The sequence below is a fragment of the Typopeltis vanoorti genome, chromosome 15 (assembly GCF_054136105.1).
Source record: "Typopeltis vanoorti isolate ZY-2024b chromosome 15, IOZ_Tvanoo_1.0, whole genome shotgun sequence".
NCBI lineage: Eukaryota > Metazoa > Arthropoda > Arachnida > Uropygi > Thelyphonidae > Typopeltis > Typopeltis vanoorti.
The window spans coordinates 120,604,169-120,625,459 of NC_143563.1; the positions used below are offsets into that span (position 1 = coordinate 120,604,169).

Here is a 21,291-nt window from a genome sequence, read left to right on the forward strand (position 1 = left end):
TAGCTTGATGTAAAAATTTATTTATTTTTTTATTTTATTTAATTTATATATATATATATATATATATATATTTTTTTTAAAATTTATTTCTTATTATTTTTATTTATTTTTTTTTTTTTTTTTTCACCAGAGGTCACGCCAGTAGAATAACATGTGATCAAATCATTGTTTCTCTAGCTTACAGTTAATGATGTAACTTAGCTTGTTCTGCTTACTTATGTACACTCCAGATGATGATCTTGATGTGAAGATCGAAACGTCGGGATAATAAAAAAAGTTTTTTTTTACACGGTTGTAAATTCCATAAAATTTTTTAAAATGAATGCTGATCGCTGTGTAACCCTAAGAGAAAAGAATGATTATTATGGGAGATTTTAACTACAGCATTATGAGGGAAGAGGAACATGCATGTAGTAATAAGGGAATGGAATTTCAAAATTCTTGATGGAAAAATGTCTTAGGCAACATGTAATAGAGGGAACAAGAGGTTCAAGAGTTTTGGATTTGGTCATAGCATCAGAAGAACTGATAATAACCGATATGACATCCCCCCCCCCCCAGTTGGAGTGACTGACCATGTGGTTTTGACTTGAAAGATGAATAGAGACGCAGGAGTATCAAAGAAAAGGAAATGTATGTGGAATTAGAAGGCGGGTGATTATAATAATCTTGGATATCAACTTGGGGCAGTTCCATGGGGGTGGAATTGGAAGGCCAGGATATCATTAGTGCTTGGGAAATTGTGAGGGAATATTTGTAAGCAGCAATAGTAAGCTGCATTCCACAAGTGACGAAGAGAACACAATTTGGTATACAGTGCATAGCAAACAATATCAAACAGGTGAAAAAGAGATTATGGAAGAGATATAAGGAGAGGGATGGAGAGCGTCTGCATGAAGAATATAAGATTCAGGCCAGGATAGTGACTAGTATGGTGAGGAAAACAAAACTGGAATATGAAAAGAGATTGGCACTAAGATCCAAAAAAAATCCTAGGGAATTTTTTAGCTATGTGGCCAGTAGGAGGAGAAATGATTGTGGAAGAATAACATTGTGGGATAAAAATGAGAATAGAGTGACCTGATACATAGTGGAGTTGTTCAATGAACACCGTATTGGAGTATTTCATCCTGGAGAAGTAGGTTTTAATACTAGAGGGATAGGACAGGTTCGAGATTTAGAGGTGCGAGAGGAGTATTCCAAATACTGAATACTCTGGGTGTCAGTAAAGCTGTGGGACTGAATGGTATTTCACCATGGGTTTTGAGAAAATGTGCTAAAGAACTGACGGCTCCATTGACCTGGCTTTTCAATGAAAGTCTGGCTATGGGAAAGGTACCCAAGGAATGAAAGGAAGGTAAGATTGCTTAAGGGCAGTAGTGGGCTGGAAGTGTCTAATTATAGGCCAGTTTAGTTTGTGTGTCATCAGTAGTTGTTAAGGTCTTGGAGAAATTAGTGAGGGACCAGATACAGCATTGGGCAGATGAGGGTAATTCATCTATGAAAATCAACATGGAATTGTTAAGGGGTGCTCCTGCTTTAGTAATATGATTGCCTTTTATAATAAAGTGACAAGAGCAGTTGATGAGGCATATACTGTAATTCTTTGGATTTTGCAAAGGCATTTGACAGGGTGCCACATTATAAGCTGATATTTAAGTTGCAGCACATGGGTTTAGATGTCGAGTTAGTCAACTGGATTCAGGATTGGATGTCTTATAGGTATCAGAGAGTTATGAGAGGTGGGGCAATATCAAGGAGGCAGAAGGTTACAAGTGGGGTTCCACAGGGCTCAGTACTAGGACCTGTATTGTTTAACCTTCATATCAGTGACATTGTCAATGAATTGCAAGGGGATATTCAGTTGTTTGCAGATGATGTGAAGCTGGGAACGATTATTAGTAATAGTGCAGATGTGGCAGCCCTACAAGAGGATTTTAATAAACTAGACAGATAGGCAAATGAATGTGGGTATCGGTTTAATGCAGCAAAATGTAAAGTTTTGAAGTTTGGGATACGTTGATAGGAGGCTGCATACTCGATTTGAGGAGCTGTACTGGAGGAAGTAGGGGGAGACAAGAGATCCAGGGGGTGATGATTGATAGCAAACTGAAATTCAGGGAGCATAATGCAAAGGTGGTGAAGGTAACCTATAAGATTGCTGCAATACTGAGAAGGATGCTGATCTGCAAAGATAAAAGAGTTATCATTCATTTGTATAAGACCCTGATCAGACCACACTTAGACTATTGTTCTCAAATTTGGTCCCCAGGATTTGAAAGAGATAAATTAACTGTGGAAAGAGTACAGAGGTGGATAACAAAGATGGTTTCAGGACTGTACAATGTTAGTTATGAAAATCAGCTGAGGGAATGTGGACTGCAGAGTTTGGTAGATAGAAGAAGGAAAAGTGATATGATCGAGACGTTTAAACTGTTGAGAGGCAGTTCTAGGGTTGACAATGGGAAGTTCTTTTGCTTGGTGGAACAGCAGGAAGGAGCGATGACAAAGGGCCATCGCTGGAAGTTACGAAAGGAAGCTGTGAGCAAGAGGGTAAGGAGTGGTTTCTTTGTGTGGAGGGTGGTTGAAATGTGGAATGCATTGCCTGACAGAGTGGCGAGAGGTCAATGACTGGTATGATAGACTTTGTGTTTGATAGGAAGGACCTCCCACAATGAGTCTCTTGACTCCATGGAGGGCTGAATAATAATAATAATAATAAAATATTTGATTCCAATATATGTTTGTAATTATGCATAGAACTTTTTCTTTTAGACCGTTATTCTGTAGGATATGTATTAATTTCTTGTGATGATCTAGTGAATCAAATGCTTTGGTGTAATCAATAAAGGAAAGATATATACTTTCTGGTTATCAAGGCTTCTTTTGCATAATGTTTTATAATTGAAAATTCCTTCTCTTGTACCTTTGTGTTTCTGGAAACCTGATTGAGTGTCATCTATTTCTATTGACAAAATGCCTTTAATTCTTTGTAGGATTATTCTTAGTAATATTTTCCTAACATGGCTTAGTAAACTTTTTAATCTATATTCTGAACATTCAAAAGTTATTGCAGTTTTGGGGATAGTTACAAAGATGGATTTTCTTACATCATCTGGGATATATCCTGTATGATATATATTACTGAAAATAAATTTTAGAACATTAATGTGATTTCATTTAAGTTGTTCAACAATTCCACAGAGATCTGATCAGGACCTGGTGTTTTACCTGTTTCCATTTGGCTTATATTATTATTATTATTACTTAATACCTCCAGGGAGTCAAAAGACTCAACGAGGGAGGGCACCTACTCTCCAACTCCCCGTTTCCACCAACCACAACTACCTTCATCATCTACACCAACGCCATCTACTGTTCACCACCACTAGTATTTTCATAGACAATCACAAACATTGATGGGATTTGAACCCGCAGCTTTTGGCTGGTGAGCGGATAAGCTAACCACTTGGCCAACCAGGCAGACATATTCTATTTCTTGCTATGTAATGGATTCATCATCAATATTTTGTATATCCTCTGTGCAATCAGTGTCAAACATTTCTTTAAATCTTTCTATGGTATCTTGTGTTTCTAGTGGTAATTTTTCATTTTGTTCTTTTATACAAAGATTGTGGTTGAAGTTTCTCTTTTTGTCAGAGCTTAGATTGATTTATTCATTTCTTTACTACTGTGTTTGTTGTAAAAATCCCCTATTTCTTTATATTTTCCATTTAGCCACTTCTCCTTAGCCTTCCTGCATTCATTTTTTATCATTTTACTCAGTATTTTATACTGCGGTATGGTTTTCTTTTTTAATTCATAAGTGTTCTAATATTGATTCTGTCATCCAGGGCTTTTTCTTATTGTATTTATTTTTGGAATAACCTCATTGGCTGCCTCATATATTGCACATCTAAATCTTGACCATCTTTTTTCAATTTCTTCTGTGTTGGTGAATATATTGTCTTCTGTTTTATATACTACATTATCTAATTTTTTCCTCATTTATGAGTTAAACAACATTATGTTGTTAGGTATGTTCAGAGTTGTCAAGTCAAGCCTTTCAATATGATGGTTTTTAGAGATGTTTTTTACTTTCCTCTTTAAAGTAGACACAACATGGTTATGGTCTGAACATATATCAGCATCTGGGTATGTTTTGGTGTCGGTTATATTATTTTTGTGTGTATTATTTATCATTATAAAATCTATTTGATTTGTTATAGAGTTATCAGGGTTTGTCCAATTATAGAGTCTATGCTTAGGATGTTGAAAGAAAGAATGCAGAACTGTATCAATCTCTCACCTCTTTCATTTCTTTCACCCAGTCCAAAATTTCTAACAACCGGATTTTCTTCTCCTTCGCCAACCTTTGCATTCAACTCACCCATCACCAGTGGCGGCTCGTGGCTTGAAATTGTGGGGATGCTGCAACTTTCGAAATATACATACACACTGTAAGTACAGTGTTGTATACATGTTTGGATAAAATATCAAAATTATGGTAAAAATTTTTTAAAAATTAAACGTGAAAAAATATTGTTTATTATCGATAAAATTATATAGTTTGGTATAATTCAAAATTACTTAAAAATAAAATATATTCTTCTTATTTTGTTTCATGAAAAAATAGTTTATTATCGATAAAATTATACAGTTTAGTATAATTCAAAATTACTTAAAAATTACTATAACAAATGTTATGTCTTTAATGTACAAATATTTAAAGATACAGAGTAAACATGATAAGCACTACAAAAACTCTACTACTGGTGCAAACTGCATATAACAACAGTGGAACAGCTGGCGGGCAGTGCTGCATTACACTAACAGCTCGCATCTCACTATGACGTGCATATGCTTGCGAGCGTAGCAATATGGCACTGTGGAAAACACAGTGCCACTAGCGTCCTTCACCCTCCTAAGTGCTACAAGATGGATTTTTATTATTTTTTTTTACAAAATAAGAGAATTGTATGGGATTGTTGATGATAAAATTAAATATTACAAATGAATATAAATAAATTAATAAATATATTTATATATCGAGAAAAATTGGTGGTGCTGCAGTTCCGCAGTGCCTATGCACGAGCCATCCCTGCCCATCACTATGAGTATTTCATTTGATTTAACATATTCTACAGATTTTTGTAAGTTATTGTAAATATCTTCTATTTGTTCATCGTTATGGGGACGTAAACCTGAATAATTATGATGTTAAAAGGCTTTTCCGCTAATTTCATAAGTATCATTCTTTCATTTATGGGCCACAACCCATTACAGATTTAAAGATGCCTTTCTTAATCATAAATTCCACTCCATCTCTCTCTCTCTGCCAGAATATACAAATGAAAAGCCATCTTTATCTAGTTATCCTGAGTTAGGCCATCTGGTTTCACTAATTCCCATCACATCAACTTTAAGTCTTTTCACTTCCTGTATGAGATTGTCAAAATTTCCTACTTTATATAATGGTCTCACATTCCAAGTTCCAATTTTCAAGACTCTGTTTATTGTTTTCAAATGAAGAATATCAAATGACAACCTTCTTTTTGGATTTCAGTAGACATCATCATGAGACGCATTTGCAGTGGCTCATTTCACTCATAATTTCAGTGTTTTTTTCCCTATAGTTATTTACAGCATGGGAATTTGCAGGGGTTCCAACTTCCAATGATAGCGTGAAAGGTATTTCCGTTTCTCCATGGTCAACTACAGGATAGTAACGTAATGAGGCCCCGATCTCTTCCATATCTGCAATACCCAGCTAACTTGGCTCAAACTACCAGCCGTTCACCTGTATTCAGATTCTTCTACCTACCAGTTGTTTCATTTTGCCATTGCAATATGAATTCTTTCACCAATGATTAAACAGAAGTCATTGCAGTCCTGATATCTTCACCAGACATCAACTATATCAGAGAGAGGAAAGTGGACATTGCAAGAACAAAATGGAAGTAGAATTCACATATTGCTAAGGGATAATTACCTGAAACTGCATGTCATGAAGGGGGAAAAAAGGTTTAAAATGCTGGATAGGTAATAGCATCAGAACATTTATCTACAACCAGGGTAGAAACTCTGCCTCCAATCAGGCAGAGCGACAATGCAGTTTTGTTCTGTGAAGTTGCAAAACATGTGGAATTCTCTGTCAAGAAAGGGATATATCAAATTACAAAGCTGATAATCATGACATACTCAGAAGGCAGCATGGAGCAGCATCATGACTTAAAATACAAAGAATAAATTAAAGATACCAAGAAATTATATACTTGGTTTAATCTTTTATCCAAGTGTAAGCAAACAAGTTTTGCACCTGAACCACATTCAGGACTGTGGCAACTTGTATAAAGAAACTAATGACGTCACATCACTTGCCTTAGTATCCAATAATGCAAAGCACATTATTCTTATGGGTATGTATAATGGTATGTATTATGGGAAGGGTCACTGCTCTGGGTAGTGACCCTTCCAGAGTAGTAATATGATTGCCTTTTATAATAAAGTGACAAGAGCAGTTGATAAGGGAAAGTCATATACTGCTATTTTTTTGAATTTTGCAAAGGCATTTGACAGGGTACCACATGAAAAACTGATATTTAAGTTACAGCACATAGGTTACATGTCAGGTTAATCAAGTAAATTTGGGATTGGCTATCTGATAAGTATCAGGGAGTTGTGTATGAGGGAGCAGTATCAAGGAAGCAGAAGGATACATGTGGGGTTTCACAGGACTCAGCACAGGGACCTGTATTTATATCAATGACATTGTCACTGGACTGCAGGGACATATTCAGTTGTTTACAGATGTGAAGCTGGGAAGGGTTATTAGTAATAGTGCAGATGTGGTAGCCCTGCAAGAAAGATTTGAATAAACAGGATGGATGAGAAAACGAAAGTGGATGTCAGTTTAATTCAGATAAATGTAAAGTCTTGAAATTTAGGATACATGGATAGGATGCTACATACTCTGTTGGAGGATCTGTACAATGTTAGTTATGAATATAGGCTGAGGACAGCGGAATTTAGTAGATAGAAGAAAGAAGGAGAGGTGATATGATTGAGACTTTTAAACTGTTGAGAGGTAGTTACAGGGTTGACACTGAGGAATTTTTTCATTTGGTGGTACAGAGGAAAGGAGTGAGGACAAGAGGCATCCCTGAAAGTTATGACAGGAAGTTGTGCACAAGAGGGTAATGTTGGATCGCAGATTCTGCTCAATCAAGTTTTATTGTCTTATAGTTTTCTCTCATTAGTATTTAACTAGTTGTAGGCTGATATATCATCCGAACATAAAGAAAAATTGTATTATACTGTGCCACTCTATGTTCTGAATTGCATGAGCAACTTTGATAAATCAACCTTCAACTGTACCAGGTGATTATAAAGCTGATTTTAGGTCGAGGTTCTCACTATTAAGCAAAGCTCCTGCTTTTGGTTCGAAATATTTAATGAGGGGTTCAGTGAAAGAAAATCAGGCAAACTCTAGATTGATCTTAGATAAAAGAAAAACATTTAATGCAGTGTCACATATAATTACATCATAACACAATGTTTCAACATTACAATTAAACGAATATAAAACTCTCATTAAGATACTAGTACACTACTCAGCTGAGCTTAAAATTTATAATTAAAAACTATATTAACAGATCTTATTCTTCTTGTTACAAAGAACTTCTATCACAACTTCACTCTGACCAAGGTTACATCTTGAAAACATTTTAAATATCAAATCAGTTCAAGATATTCATAAAGAATACAACTCATAAACCATCAGACATTCATTTGTAATTCTCTAAGCTCAGTCAATCAAAATTAGTTCTTGTAAGTTCGAGATTCCTAAATTACAACAAATAGGCCTCGCAATATTCTCGTCCAGTCAATGTACACTTAATTCAATAATATAGCATTTGTCACTTGAAGAGGGGAAAAGTCTTAGCACATCACACATTCAATCTTGACTCGCTGAATACAGCAACTAGGAATAAATTACTTTTGGCGGAATTATTTTCGTTACTTCACACTAAGTCAAGTAAGGTAATCTTACCAGGATACAGCTTCATCACATCATAAGGAGATTGAACAACATCTTTAAAATCCTTGCTGACTTTTACTTTGTAGTATCACAAACTTAAAAGAATCTTCTATTTCCGCAACTGATTTATAGACTCGGGAGAATATAACCTTTTTGCACTTGGTTTAAATTATCTACCCATTTCTTCCTTTTCTTATACATATTATCCTATGTCCTGCACTTTTCCACTGCTAGGCGTTAGGAAGTTTTGGTAGAAATCCAACTCCCAAAAAGGTAAGCTAAAATGCCAAGCGATTCCTGGTTCTTTCTATTCCGTTTTCCGCACGTCAAAAACCCCTTTCAATCTCTCTAGCTACCATTCTTTATACTCCTCCACTCATTTTTCTTTTATACTTTTGTTTTCGTGTCCACTCATTCCTTTTTCCCCCCAGTAACTGGTTCTCACCAGTTTAGCTCACGTCGAACTTGCTTTTCCCTTGGTATATAGTAGTTCACGCTCCAACACGTGCCAGGAGAAATTTGCATGATTTCTCACAACAACCAATCAAATGACATCACAAGGAATCTTCTGGATATATTAAAATTACATACATCACAGCTTCTTATATTATTATTAAAGGAATAAAGCAAATAAATTAAATGACACTTTAATACAGGGCCTTTTCATGTCTACGATATACGCTAAAATCACATAAATAAAATTAACTAACAAAACTCAAAAGGAATTACATGAATAACATTTTATAAGCGAGAGACCAACAAAATAAATTTAAATAAATCCTGCTTATGATATGGTAGATCATGTTAATTATGAATGAAGTATTATTAATTATAAATACCTTCATTCACAATTTAACAAGAGGTAGTTACAGGGTTGACAATGCGGAATTTTTTTATTTGGTGGTACAGAGGAAAGGAGTGAGGACAAGAAGCATCCCTGAAAGTTACGACAGGAAGTTGTGCAAGGTAAGGAGTGGTTTCTTTGTATGTAGGAGAGTGGAATGTATTGCCTGATAGAGTGGTAAGAGCATGGATGATAAATTCAAGGAGTGGAATGATAAGCTTTGTGTTTTCTAGGGTGGAGCTACCATGATGACTTTTGTGACTCTGAGGAGAACTGTATCATAATCATAATAATAATAATATATAAACAATTAAATTAACCAAAACTACCATACAATTTCATTATTGTAAATTGTGTGAAATTAATCTACTTACTCTTTCATAAATGCTTCTATTTTATCTGATGTTCTTAAACTGACATCAAATGCATATTCTCCATTTCTGGAAGGGAAAAAAAATTCAGTTAATTCAGTTATAGTAGATAAGTGCTTCCCAAACTTCTGGATGTCAGGGCCCCCTTTGGAAAAATTAAAATATTTCACGGCCACACTCGAAAAAAATCTTAATATAGACATATATTATTATAATATTTATTGTATTTATATTCAATACAAAACATACACAGCGAATATTGCAAAAATCAAATGCAAATATTACATTTTTAGCATCTTACATACACACTTGACATGGCACATTATCTCATATTTTTATATAGATAGATATATTGTTATTGTACATTTGCAGTACAAGCACATGAAACGTAAAACGATTAGTAATAAAGAAAGAATTAAAAACATAAAAGAAGTTTAATAACAATTTAATGTGACGGATGTGTTTCATTACTGCTACGCTAATATCAGGTGAAATATTTGAAACTGCAATTCTTAGATTTCTGCTTTGAAATGAAACTTATATGAATAAGCATATATTTACTAATATTCATTAAGCACCCGAAATACGTAGGAAGCAAAATTTGTGAACCCGCACCAGTGTGTGATTTTTTTTCCATTAAAATATAAAAAATAAGAAAAAAATAAAAATAAAAATTAAATAGGTTCTTTTAAGATTAAAACAATCTACTTAAGTCTTAAAACATTTTCAATTTGCTTTCATTATTTCATGCCCCCCCGCCCCTCAACAAAACTTGCGGCCCCCAAGGGGGCCGCAGCCCACAGTTTGGGAAGTGATGTAGTAGATGGTAAAAGTAATTATTTATAATGAATTTGAAGTTCTTAGTTCTCATAACTTCTCTCAAGGGAAATGTTACTCTTTCACATATTTTATTGTTATTATTATTAAGGTTATTTCTCCATGGTGTCACAAGATTCCTTGTGGAGACCAAAGAAGATTCTTTGTGAAGGAATGCCAGGGATGATGTAGAAACATGTATCCGAAGATTATGATGAATTATCATGGGAGGGGGAAGGTTAACTTCAGAGACATAGATTGGAAGGAGGAAAGATCACATAACAGGAAGGAAATAGAATTTATACACTTACTGAGAGATAAGACTTGAAGCAGAATGCAATGGAGGGGACTCAGCGTATGAGAGGGTTGGATCTTGTTATAGGATCAGATCTGTCCAAAACTAAGGTGGCTACAATGCCTTCAATTGGGGAGATTGTCAAGTGATATTTAATTGGGAGATGGCAAAACATGTGGAAGTTCCAGTAAAGAAGGAGTATATGTAGAACTACAAGGTAGGTGATTACTAGTGAAGAAATGAAGAATATGATACACTTAGGAGGCGGCATCATAGCATAAAGATCTGCAAGGGAAGGATGCTCACAGTGCATAGGAGGATAGTTAAGGGATATCTAGAGGAAGCAATATCACACTGTATGCCCAAAGTTCAGGAGGTAAACTGGTTAGGAGTTAAATGGATAAGTAGTGCATTATTAAGCATGAGCTGCAAACAAAGAAATGTTGTGTGAGGACATATAAAGAGAAAGGTGACCAGCATGGTAAGGAAGGCAAAATAAGATTATAAGAAGAAATCAGCCAAATAAGCGACAGGAAATCCCAGAGTTTTTTGTCATGCAACAGGCAGGAGGAAGAATGACTATGGAAGGATTACTTTAATGAGTGCAGATGGTAGAGAGATAAATGGAGGCAGCTGAAATTGTTTGAGCTACTGAGTGGTCATTGTGCAAGGGTACATCATTCAAGTGAAGTCATTGTTATGACAGAGGTGACAGGGACTGATGTGAGAATAGAGGTTGAAGATATGGAGGTAGTTAGTACACTGCAGCACTGAAAGCAATTACAGCTGCGGTATTGGATGGGATATCAGCGTGCATTTTAAGAGAACGTGCAAGAGAACTGCCTATGCCTTTGACTAGGCTATTTAATTTAAGTCTCAGCTTGAAGAGTGGAAGGAGGGGGGAAAAAATCCCTTTGCATAAAGGAAGTGATATATTCAGTTGTTTGCTGATGATGCAAAAGTTGGGTGGGTAAGTTGGATTGTAAAAAAAGTTGGATTGTAGCTCAGTTAATTGAAGTGATGTAGAAAGCTTGCAGGATGATTTAAATAGGCTGAAAATATGGTCAAAATATAATGGATGTCATATAATGTAGAAAACTGTAAAGTTATGCATTTTGGAATAAAAACGTTACAGGCTGTGTATCACATTGAAGAATGTGTTGTCCAGGAAACTGATGAAGCCAGGGTAGTTCACAGAATTATTTGAATTTGTTATCATTCTTCATTATAAACCTTTGATACAACCACATCTGAATTACTGTACTCAGGTCTGGCTACTTGGGTTTCTTAGGGATGAGATAGTGGTAGAGAAGATCCAGAAGCTAGTATTATAGCTAAGATGGCAATTAGTCTGTGAGATGCTCTGTATGAGGATAGATCGAGGGTTTGTGGGTTGCAAAAGTTGGTTGATAGGGAAAAAAATGAGGATATGATAGAAACATTCAAGCTACTTAAACGAATTTATAGGATTGATACAGAGAAAAATTTTCAGCACCTGGCTAGGGGGGAAGAACAAGAGGAAGTTGGGTAAGAGTGGGATTAGCCAAGGCATGAGGAGTTGATTTTTTTTTGCTTCGAAAGTAGTGAATGAATGGAATGGGTTGCCTGAGTCAGTTGTTACTGCTCTATTTGTTAATGATTTCAAGAAGAGGCATGATGGAGACTATGTTTATTATATAGTGAAACCTGTGGATTATTCATAACTAGAAATTCACATGCATACCACAGTAATTAAATTTTAATAACATGTAGATATTTCGTGTTAAGTGTCTTAAGACATCATCAGTACAGTTATTACAAACAATACTAGGAATTACAATCAAAGGAACAGTTAGTGTGCATGCTTACATTGGAATCCCTCTATGTGTATAGTAGTGTGTTTTAGTACCCAAAAACTTGGAGTTGAAAACCCTAACCATAGGATCCAATGGAAAAATACCAAGCTGCTACATACGAGGGTAGTCTGAAAAGTTCTCAGATTTGACCATAGATGGCAACACTATCAGCACAATTTTTTTTTCTAAGTTGGTACATCTGTCATAAGCATCCGTGTGAAACTGCTAGTCATTCTATCAAGTAACTACACCCTTCCGTTTTATACAGCTGTCTGAAGCAAAAGTGTTGTCTGTATCCCTTGAAATGGATAAAATTGAGTATCGTGCTGTTATAAAATTCTTAGTAAAAGAAGGTTTAATGCCAAAAGAAATTCATTCGAAGTTCATAAAAGTTTATGGGCACTGTTACACCTGATATCTTAGGAATATAGTATTCTCAGCTATCATGGTGTAACATGAAGAATAAATATCATAAATTAAAACCCCTGCATGAAAAAATGAATTATTTAATGGAAAATTTCTTGCATCCAGTAAAATGTATAAAACGTAAGGGTTGTTGTTAAAGTAGCTGATAAAGGAAGGAATGTATTAATAATGTATTATGACTTAAAATAAGGAATTCTATCTAAATAAGTAGCTAACAAAGGAAAGTATAGATTAATATTGTAATACGATTAAAAATGAGAGAGTTAAGTAAATAAGTAGAAAGGGGTGAGTCATAAAATACGTTATGTGAGAGATTAAGTTATTAAGTAGAATTCATAGAAAAAGTTTGAAAGGGGATTAAGTCAGGCTAGCACAAGAAAAGCAAAGCTATCGCTTAGGGCCAATCCCCGGATTGAAACATTGAGAACGGGCTTGCCGATCAAATGACGTTTGGCGAGAAAATGCCACCCTAATTGGTCGATGATTAAAAAACAAGTAGAAGGAGGAGAAAGGAAGTAAGAAAAGGTGCCGTTAGGGTAGCAGCTATAAAAAAGTTGGTAACCCCCATGGGAAAAAAAAAAAATTTTTTTTTGGATAGTCGCTTTTGGCCTTGGAGTTTGGATTTGGTTCCAGTGGAGTTCACGGGGTTTTCCTGAGTGGCGACAGGGGTGATATCTCCTCGTCACAACACGGAAATGAAAGTGAGCGGGATTTTGATTTCCATTTTCCCGAGTAGGAAACAAAGAAAAATTGCCATAGAGTCCTAGAGAAGGAGGGATCTTCTTCGTTTCGACGCTAGTGATAACTACGCAAAGCAGAAAGCTGTAAAGAGATCAATGTCCTCATTGCTAATAGTGGAGCAAATATATGTGTGTTAAAGTATTCATGAGTTACGAGAAGTTATACCAGAGGTTCGTTAGGAAAAGGATAAAGGCCCATACGAAAAGCTCAAGAAAGGTACTGTAAATCATAACCTATGTTAGCTAGAAATTTGTCTGTGAAAAGTAACGTAATTCCAATACAGATCTGTTTAAGCTATACTAGGACTTTAGTCTATGATAGCATGTGTTATGTGTAGATTGACTAGTGTTAAAGATTTGTGAATGATCAAGGGACCTAAAGTATTTTTGCATGTCTATTATATTGCACAAGATATTTAAATGACATAATTGTGTGTTAGTGCAAATAACAGTATAACGGAATAGTGTCAATTAAGTAATTACATATCCTAAGGATTGAATGCCCAATGTAATGTATAAAATAATTGAAATATCACAAGTATGTGTTAGCAGTGAATAACTTGTTAATCTACTTCAGTATGAAAAATCAAATAGTGTGAATTGATCTAATTTGTTCACATCAGGTGAATTTATGAATTAATGTGTATGGCGGCATAATCACAAATAGCCATATTGCTTGTAATGATTTAATGTTAGTCTATAAGTATTTTAGTTTAGTATTTGAATTGTACCATGTTTAGAAACTTAATAAACCTTTTGTTCAATGATAAAAGAGTTGTCTGATATTGCTAATCCAATGCACCGCTTAAAATCATCGTACCTAATCAAGCGGGAAATTTAATGTTGAGGAAAGGGATTAAGAGTCACGACTGCAATGATATTTAAATACTAAGAGATATATTCGAGATTGACTTTTTCCCTATTTATGACAACATAAATGGTGCAGTTGATAACCACTTGAAAATATTGTACTTAGTCACGCGGAAAATTTAAGTTGAGAATCGAGTTAAGTGTTACGACTGCAATAGTTACACTTTCAGATATATTTGAGTTCTTTCTCCTTGTTTATGTATGTAATATCCTAAACTAAATATCCCAAAAGGTGCAGTATAAATACAAATATTAGGGGTACTACGGGGAGCAATAACTTAGATATTGGTATAAGTTTTGGAAAAATCTCGGGCATAGAAGTTAGAAGAATATAGATAAAAGGAATTTGTAAGATTAGAGTAGAAATCGTAGATTGGGACACAACAGCACTCTTATCCTTCATTTTTGACAATTAAGAAATGGGCTGCCGAGTATAAACATGGCCATACCAGCCTTGAAGATGATCCACATGAAGGATGTCTAAAATGTGTAACACCACCAGAAATCACTGATCAAGTGCACAATATGGTATTGGATGACCGATGAGTCAAAGTATGTGAAATTGCTGAGACTATAGGCATTTCAAAAGAACGGATAGGATATATGTTTTGAATGAAGAATTGCAAATGAAAAAGCTTTGTGCAAGGTGGGTGCTGCGTTTGCTCACAGCAGATAAAAAATGCACTCACATGAAAATCTCTGAACAGTGCTTAGAGTGTTTTAACAAGAATAAAACTGATTTTGTGCGTCGATTTATTACTATGGATGAGACTTGGATTCACCATTGCACACCAGAATCCAAACAGTACTCAAAACAGTGGACAGAAGCAGGTTGTTCAGTGCCAAAGAAGACAAAGTCGGTTCCATCAGCAGGGAAGGTCATGGCATCGGTGTTTAGGAATGCTAAAGGCATTTTGTTTATTAATTATCTTAAAAAGGGTAAAGCAATAACCGGGTAATATTATTCCAATCTTTTAACTAGACTAGATGAAAAAATTCATGAGAAAAGACCCGATTTGCAGAAGAAAAAAATCATCTTTCATCAGGAAAATGCACCTGCCCACAAAAATGTTTCGGCAATGGTGTCAACACCTTATTGACACCTTTTGATAACTGGTATATGGTTATATGACTTCTGCATTACTTCCACCTTAGTATCACCACGTCTGGGTCTGGCTCCCACTGACGAGACCTCAATAAAGGTGAAAACCGGTTGGAAGCTTGGGTGATGAATGGCAATGCTGTCACCCAGGTCTTTGGGATGGGGAGTAATAAATGGCAGTGCTGTAGCCCATGAAGTTAACTGAGGAACGGCTGTTGCTGTTATCCCTCAGATCATATATAAGCAAATGAGCGGTTCTGCTCGGTGGTGGGGTGAGCCTGCCATGGAGTAGAACCAACGCTAAGAGTTCTCATTGGCAGAGTGAGCCTGTTACTGAGGGGAACAACGCTGACTTTTTTGGAGATTGACCTGTACTTGAACATTCAATAAAGGTCGAAACCGGTCTGGGTATTGACCCTTTCCTTAATGCATAGAAAATGTACATGTCTAAATTATTTTTTAATTTAGACATGTACATTAAAATACTGGTTTAGAGTATTAAAACCAGAGAATTTTAATACTCTAAACCAGAGTATTAAAATTCTCTGGTTTAGAGATAGTTGATGGAAGTTTTTTCACTTGGCTATGATACAAATTATATATTTGGTTTAATCCTTTATACAAGTGTAAGCAAACAACGTTTGCGGCTGAAGAATTTTCAGGACTGGGGCAACTCGCGGTAAAGGTGGTATAAGTTCTGATCACTTGCCTTAGTACAGGGTCTGGCTCCCACTGAAGAGACCTCAATAAAGGTCGAAACTGGTCTGGGTAGTGAAGCTTCCCTTAATGCATAGCAAATATACATGTCCACAAGGAGATGTGTTTTGCATTATGGGATACTAAGGCAAGTGATCAGAACTTATACCACCTTTACCATGAGTTGCCTCAGTCCTGAAAATACTTCAGACGCAAACTTTGTTTGCTTACACTTGGATAAAGGATTAAACCAAATATATAATTTAGAACATGGTCAAGTGAAAAAACCTCCATCAATAATAAAACCCCTTTATCGTCTCTACTCTTTTTAACTTATCACCTAGTTTATGTAACACAGATCTTCAATCTATGCTTATTGGCAGCATTCCATAGACCTGACACAATCTTTATCACTAACCTCTAGATCCTGTTGACCAGAGGGAAGAAACAACCTTTTTTTTCTTCATCATTATAGAATCCAGTTGAAGAGACATCTACATGCTGTAGTCCAGATGCAGTCTTATAAAAGAGAACAGGAACCTCCCTATTGAAGGTTCCTGTTGAATATGTTTATTGAAGAACACACCTATCCCTAGTGTGTTCCTCAATAAACACATAATCTGATGTGCTGTTTTTGGCTAACTCTGACCTCTAAACACCAACTGACTACTACTGTTCTTCCCATTGTTTTGCTTCTGTGTCATACCACTTGCCAGGTGTTTCTCCAACTACTCAATCTCATGTTTTGTTTTATGCAGAAATCCACATAAGTGCATTGTCTTTTCCACTATCATCTGGTCATTCTGCTCATTTTCAACCATTTAATTTTTACAGTCACTCATACTGCTTATAAAGCCAACTTGTTAATCACATAATTGTGCATTTCGTCTTTCACCTTACCAGTATCATTCTTCTTCCACTCTTCATACTTCTGACATTTGCTCACAAAACATTAATAACAAGCATATTCTCCAGTTTCCTTCTCCTTGCATAAATGTCATTCTAAGAAGTGAATACATTTCACTTATGCTGCAATGAACAAAATCATTCACGCTGAAATCCCTTGCCAATGTTTTTCAATCAGTGCCTGGATGCACAATACAGCATACAATAAAACAAAAATAAAAGCTTTGAATAACACAAAATTAACCACACTTCCTTCACAGTTAATCAAACAAACACTCATAAATATAATAATGCCAAAAGAATAAGCTAATTATCGCTATCACCATAGAAGAAAGGATTATCACCAAATCTGCATGGACTGTGAAGGTATGTCATCAACACAAGACATTCTTGACTCATTTTAAAAATACTATAAAAATCTGTTTGAATACAATAGTACTTTGGGAAACTAACTCTTGGAACATTAATGCCTTTACTGTTCACATCCAAGACAGCATCAACAGACCCATTACAGCACTTGAAGTTACTACAGCCTATAAAGAATACCAAACAAGAAAATCCCCTGGAACTGATGGTCTAGTGATAGAACTTTACTGTGATGCCAAGGATTTTATTCTTCCCATTCTATTTATACTGTTTAATTCTTTTTCTTTCTACACGACACATACCAAGTGAATTTGTAGTGAGCAATACAGTCCTCTGTATTGTTCACTACAATATTAAGCAAACAAAGTTTGTGCCTGAAGTATTTTCAGGACTGGGGCAACTCATGGTAAAGGTGGTATAAGTTCTCATCACTTGCCTTAGTATCTCCCATAATACAAAGCACATCTCCCTGCAGACATGTATAATGCTATGCATTAAGGGAAGGGCCACTACCCAGACCGGTTTCGACCTTTATTAAGGTGTGTTTAAGTAAAGCCCTCTCTAAAAATTAGGCGGTCCCACAGACCACTCTCTACAAGTGACCAAAGGACAATCCGACTCAGTGACAGACTTACCCTGTCAACGAGAACTTCTCAGCATTGGCTCTACCCAGTGGCAGGCTCACCTAAACTCAGAGACAGGCAAAAACCTATCCCAATCAGAGCTTCTCATACCTCAAGGAAAAGGACTTCTGTGCAAAAGCACATCAGTAGGAGACAGACCCAGAGGTGGTGATACTAAGGTGCAAGTCATATTTACCTATAGCAGTTGCCAAACGGTGTCACACCTTATTATTAAAATTCTCTGGATTAGAGATAACTATTATTATTATTATTATTCAGGCCTCCATAAAGTCAAAAGACTCATCGTGGGAGGTCCTTCCTAAGAACATAAAGTTTGTCAAGACTCATCGAGGGGAGGTCCCCCCTAAGAAACACAAAATCTATCATACCACTCCTTAAACTTATTGACCGTTCTCACCCTCACAACTCCATCAGGCAATGCATTCCATGGTTCAACAACCTTCCATGCAAAGAAACCACTCCTCACCCTCTTGCTCACAGTTTCCTTTCGTAACTTCCAAGGATGGCCTCTTGTCATCACTCCTTCCCGCTGTTCAATCAAGCAAAAGAACTCCCCAGTGTCAACCCTGTAACAACCTCTCAACAGTTTAAAAGTCTCAATCATATCACCTCTCCTTCTTCTATCCACCAAACTCTGCAGACAACATTCCCTCAGCCGATCCTCATAACCAAAATTGTACAGTCCTGAAACCATCTTTTTCATCCATCTTTGTACCCTTTCCAAGTTAATTTATCCCCTTCAAATCCTGGGGAACAAATCTGAAGACCACGCTTAGAACAACAGTCTAAGCATGGTCTGATCAGAGACTTATACAACAGAATGTTAACCCTTTTACCTCTGCATGTCCGTGTCCATCTCATAATTGCAGCAATCCTCTGTGTTACCTTCACCACCTTTGCAATATGCCCACTAAATTTCAGGTTTCTATCAATCATCAACCCCAGATCTCTTGTCTCCCCTACTTCCTCCAGTATAACTCCTCCCATAGAGTATGCAGCATCCCATCGATGTTTCCCAAATCTCAAGACCTTACATTTTGCTGCATTAAACTGACACCCACATTTATTTTGCCCATCCATCTAGCTTATTCAAATTCTCTTGCAGGGCTGCCACATCTGCACTATTACTAATAATCCTTCCCAGCTTTGCATCATCTGCAAACAACTGAATATCCCCTTGCAATCCACTGGCAATGTCATTGATATAAAGGATAAACAATATAGGTCCTAGTACTGAGCCCTGTGGGACTCCACTTGTAACCTTCTGCCTCCTTGAAACTGCTCCACCATACACAACTCTCTGATACCTGTCAGACAGCCAATCCTGAATCCAGTTGACCAATCTGACATCCAGACCCATGTGCTGCAATTTAAATATCAGCTTATCATGTGGAACCCTGTCAAATGCCTTCGCTAAATCCAAGAAAATGGCAGTATATGCCTTCCCCTCATCTACTGCTCTTGTAACTTTATTATAAAAGGCCAGCATATTGCAAAAACAAGAGCGTCCTTTCACAAATCCATGTTGATTCTCACAGATAACATTACCCTCATCTGCCCAATGCTGTACACAGTCCCTCACTACTTTCTCCAAGATCTTAACAACTACTGATGACACACAAACTGGTCTATAATTAGACACTTCCGGTCTGTTACCACCCTTATGCAATGACACTATTTTATCTTCCTTCCATTCCCTGGGCACCTTTCCTGCACTTTCATTGAAAAGCCAGGAAAAAGGCACTGTCAGTTCCCTAGCACATTCTCTCAAAACTCATGGTGAAATACCATCCTGTCCCAAAGCTTTACTGACATCACGAGTACTCAGTATCTGAAACAGCCTGTGTTTTATATTCTTCATGCATCTTCTCTTCACCTGAGCTATGTTGATGGAAGTTTTTTCACTTGGCTATGCTATCAATTATATATTTGGTTTAATTCTTTATCCAAGTGTAAGCAAAGAAAGCTTGGGCCTGAAGTATTTTCAGGACTGGGGCAACTCGTGGTAAAGGTAGTATAAGTTTTCATCACTTGCCTTAGTATCTCCAATAATGCAAAGCACATCTCCTTGCAGGCATGTATAATTGTAAGCATTAAGGGAAGGGTCAGTATCCAGACTGGTCTCGACCTTTATTGAGGTCTCATCAGTGGGAGACAGACCCTGAGGTGGTGATACTAAGGTGGAAGTAATGGAGAAGTTGAAAGTTTATTTTTCACTTGGTTAGAGTATAATAAATTTAGTTTAATCCTTTATCCAAGTGTGAGCAAACAAATTTTTATGCCTGAAAGTATCTTCAGGACTGGGGTTTGGTGGTACAACACCAGGGCACTCCTTGCAAAGGTGGAGCAAGCTACCAACACTCCTATCTCAGTATCTCCCATAATGCAAAACACATCTCCTTGCAGATATGTCTAATGTTAATGCATTAAGAGAAGGGCCACAAATTAAGATCTCTTCAGTGGGAGCCAGGCCGAAGTGGAGATACCAGGCAAAAGCATTACCAGGTCATCTCTACCTATAGGAGTTGCCAAATGGTGTGCCATCCTTTTTTAATAAATTACTCTGGATTTAGAGAAAGATGTTGAAAGTTTATTTTTCACTTGGTTAGAGTATAATAAATTTAGTTTAATCCTTTATCCAAGTTTGAGCAAACAAAGTTTGCACCTGAAAGTATTTTCAGGACTGGGGTAAGGAGGTGCAACACCAGGGCACTCCTTGCGAAGGTGGAGCAAGCTACCAACACTCCTACTTTCAACATCTTTCTCTAAATCCAAAGAAAGTAATTTATTAAAAAAGGGTGGCACACCATTTGGCAACTCCTATAGGTAGAGATGGCCTGTTAATGCTTCTGCCTGGTATCTCCACTTGGGCCTGGCTCCCACTGAAGAGACCTCAATAAAGGTCAAAACTAGTCTGGGTTGTGGCCCTTCCCTTAATGCATTAACATTAGACATATCCGCAAGGAGATGTGTTTTGCATTATGGGAGATACTGAGATAGGATTGTTGGTAGCTTGCTCCACCTTTGCAAGGAGCACCCTGGTGTTGCACCACCTTACCCCAGTCCTGAAGATACTTTCAGGCACAAACTTTGTTTACTCACACTTGGATAAAGGATTAAACTAAATTTATTATAAGTAATGGGGAAGTCATATTTACCCAAAGGTGGTGATACCACGAGTTGCTCCAGTCCTGAAAATACTTCAGGTGCAAACTTTGTTTGCTTACTAAAGTAAACAAAGCTTTAATGCTTTATTTTATGCTTTAGTTTTTTTTAAAGCATTAATGCTTTAGTTAATGCATAAAAGCTTTTATGCATTAACTTGGATAAATGATTAAA

General features: G+C 36.5%; 1 protein-coding gene across 5 annotated transcripts in view; it reads right to left on the reverse strand.

Moving 5' to 3' along the window:
* The window catches only part of LOC150099108 (protein disulfide-isomerase A5), a 953,872-nt gene that overhangs the window by 352,439 nt on the left and 580,142 nt on the right, over nt 1–21,291 (reverse strand). For all 5 annotated transcript variants that reach the window (XR_016549469.1, XM_090404751.1, XM_090404750.1 and 2 more), the window contains exon 14: nt 9,260–9,325. Coding sequence is in view for 4 of the 5 variants with exons in the window: in XM_090404751.1 (XP_090260877.1) it covers nt 9,260–9,325 (66 nt within the window). In the remaining variant the exon portion in view is untranslated. The remainder of the gene's footprint in view (nt 1–9,259; nt 9,326–21,291) is intronic.